At 50.8% G+C, this 2,638-nt stretch overlaps 1 protein-coding gene across 1 annotated transcript; it reads right to left on the bottom strand.

Annotated features, from left to right (window-relative positions):
* Positions 1-519: 519 nt before the first annotated feature.
* PtA15_9A148 (uncharacterized protein) lies at positions 520-871 on the bottom strand (the record flags this gene model as incomplete). Its single annotated transcript, XM_053172326.1, has 2 exons — positions 520-801; positions 863-871. 2 exons carry the CDS (start codon positions 869-871, stop codon positions 520-522), a joined length of 291 nt encoding a protein of 96 aa, XP_053023578.1.
* Positions 872-2,638: the final 1,767 nt, after the last annotated feature.

Raw genomic sequence — 2,638 nt, 5'->3', positions numbered from 1 at the left:
AATGCCTGATACAGTAAGCAATCAAGACTGTGTAGTTGATTTCTGAGTTAGTCTTATTGTTTGATCTATAATTATCAAATAGGAGCAGAGTAGCCTAATAAGATAACCAAACAGTTGACAGGTGTTTTTATGAAAAAGTATATGATTTTTTTGAGAAAATATGATGTGAATCTTATAATAACAATGTTTGGAGTCCATCTGCCACATCAGTTCAGAGTGCCTCCTCCCCAGCTTAGAGTGCCTCCTCCCCAGCTTAGAGTGCCTCCTCCCCAGCTTAGAGTGCCTCCTCCCCAGCTTACAGTGCCTCTGCCACAGCTTAAATTTGACCTCAATTGGACACTCACTAGCAGTTTTAGAGTAAGATATATAAATATATATATTACTGAGTAGTTGAAATAGAGACACAAGTGATCTAAGAGCCAGTGTAGAGTGAAAAAACAAGTGTTCATTCATTGGTTTATCATTCCATGGAGTAGTGGATAGAAAGGAGAAAAGTGGAAAATAAAAGCTTTGAAACAACTATTTTGAGCGGCGGGGTCTTGGTGTCGGTGGAGGAGGATAGTTGGGTGTTCGGGCCCGCTTCCTGAGGGCGCTGTTTGAATCCCTGACGACATCCGCATCATCTTCGACTCGGATTGGCCGTTCTTCTGGACCCTGACGAACAGTTCGTATTCGATACTGATCGATATCTTTCCATCGGTCGATCTGGTCGAAGCGGGGTGGTGATGGTGGCTGGGTCTGCAGGATGACACATGATTGTTGAGTGGGAGGGCTGCTGGTTGTTGTGGGACTTAAGAGGGACTTGAGAACAAACACACAAGTCTCGCCTCTCACGGCTCGAAAGGATTGACGTGGAACCCACGAACGCCATGGAATTGTTCCCATCGGCTCCACCGGGCATCCAAGCAACGGCCGTGGATTCCCCATCTGTGGGAACCACGAGGATGCGCTGTTTTACACAGTTGTCGGCTCCACCGTGATTCTATCACGAGGAGATCCCAGGAGGGTGCAGTTGTCGGCTCCACTGTGATTCTATCACGAGGAGATCCCAGGAGGGTGGAGCCGACTGGATATCACATCGTCACCACCCATTTTCGACGGGATGGTGATGGCGACGTGGGGCGCAGTGAATTCCACGCGGTTTTCACGGAACCGGTGTCACGCGTCGTATCCACAATCTCGCTCGCCAGGAAGTACCCCCGGCGTGTAGCAAAAGATGCTGTTACAAGCCATCCATTCTAACCTAGACGCCGCGGGGAGGTCTCGCTGAAGACTCTGAGGGGTACGGACAACCGCTGTCGCCCTCAAGAGCTGCGGAGCGCAGGGTACTGTTGTACCGTGCTTGATGTCGCCTAGCTCATAGGAAGGCGTGGAACGCAGGGCACAGTTGTGGCTAGCATGTCGCTATGCACATTAGCCTGTTTAGCTTATTGGCTCACTCAACTGGCTGCTCACATTTTGAGAGCCCCGAAAACCAGAGAGTGGTTTCCCAAGACTCTCGTGTGCGGGTCGGGGGGAGGTTTAATCTCCGATCCACTGTACTTGTCTCTCTTTAAGCTTCCCTAGCACAGAGTCTTCCGGGAGGGAAGACATGTCTGCGAGAAGCTCCCGAGGGAGGAGAGGACAGCGGAGCGGATCCTCCCGGAGCAGACAGACACCCAAGGGTGTGAGGGCAAAGGCGCTAGACCCATAACTCCGACCAGGGCAGGTCGGAGCCGGGCGCCAGAGCCCATCCTGCCGCTCTCCCGAGCCTAAGGGAATGGGATTTATGGGAGTCCTTGGGGGAGGGAGAGGGCCCCCTTGTCTCTCTAGAGTATTCTCCTCGGTATCACTTTGGTCCAACGTCTGAGCCAGCATACATGTTTGGTAGACGCTTGTTGGTTGGTTTACCATGGCTGAGTCAAGAAGTGATATCTCTTGGCCTTGAGATTGTTTCACAGATCGTTCCCCGCCGACGCGGGCCTAGGATCTGAGTGGTTGTGAAACACAACTGGGGGTGTCTCCAGGTGGTTTGGTTCGAAGCGTCTAACGCCTACGCTAGCATCTAGCTGGTGTACTACATATTCATCACCTAGAGCTGAGTTATTAGTCTTCTTGGGACATAGCTGGCGTGATGATTTCTCGGCACGGTCTGTTCTGATTGAAATATGAGATGAGTAGGGCAACGGATCAGCAGATGATCTTTGAGACAGGTCAGAGGTAGAAGGACCCTGCTGTCTCTTCTATTGGCAGTTGCCAGGCCTTCGCTTCCGATCACTGGGGATTGGTAATCTGTTAGTTCCCGCCCGCGTCTCGGGGCTGAGAAGCAGTGTTTCGAAAGACTCCTTAGGTCCAATTCTTTCGCATCAAGAGTGTCGATCCCAAAGTGATCGACGATCTTTTGTAGACGCCTGGGTGTGCCTTCTATGCTACATTGTGTCTCACATATGCAAACAGCAATTCTGAGCTGCCTTGCATTTCTGCAGCTTTGGATATTAGGAAGTCCTCAGGCTCAACTCGTTGGTCATAGGGTCAAGGGCCTCGGGTGGTTGGCTTTCCTCAGAATGATGTTCTACCCGCCAGTAGGCTAGCTGCAGCATTTGAGTTTCTGTATGAACCAGATTTTAACGGTTATTTTATTCTACATGGCCTTGGCGGT

This window comes from Puccinia triticina, chromosome 9A, assembly GCF_026914185.1.
Source record: "Puccinia triticina chromosome 9A, complete sequence".
In the NCBI taxonomy this organism is placed as follows: domain Eukaryota; kingdom Fungi; phylum Basidiomycota; class Pucciniomycetes; order Pucciniales; family Pucciniaceae; genus Puccinia; species Puccinia triticina.
Note: the sequence above shows the minus strand (reverse complement) of the source record. Positions and strands in the feature narration are given on the sequence as shown.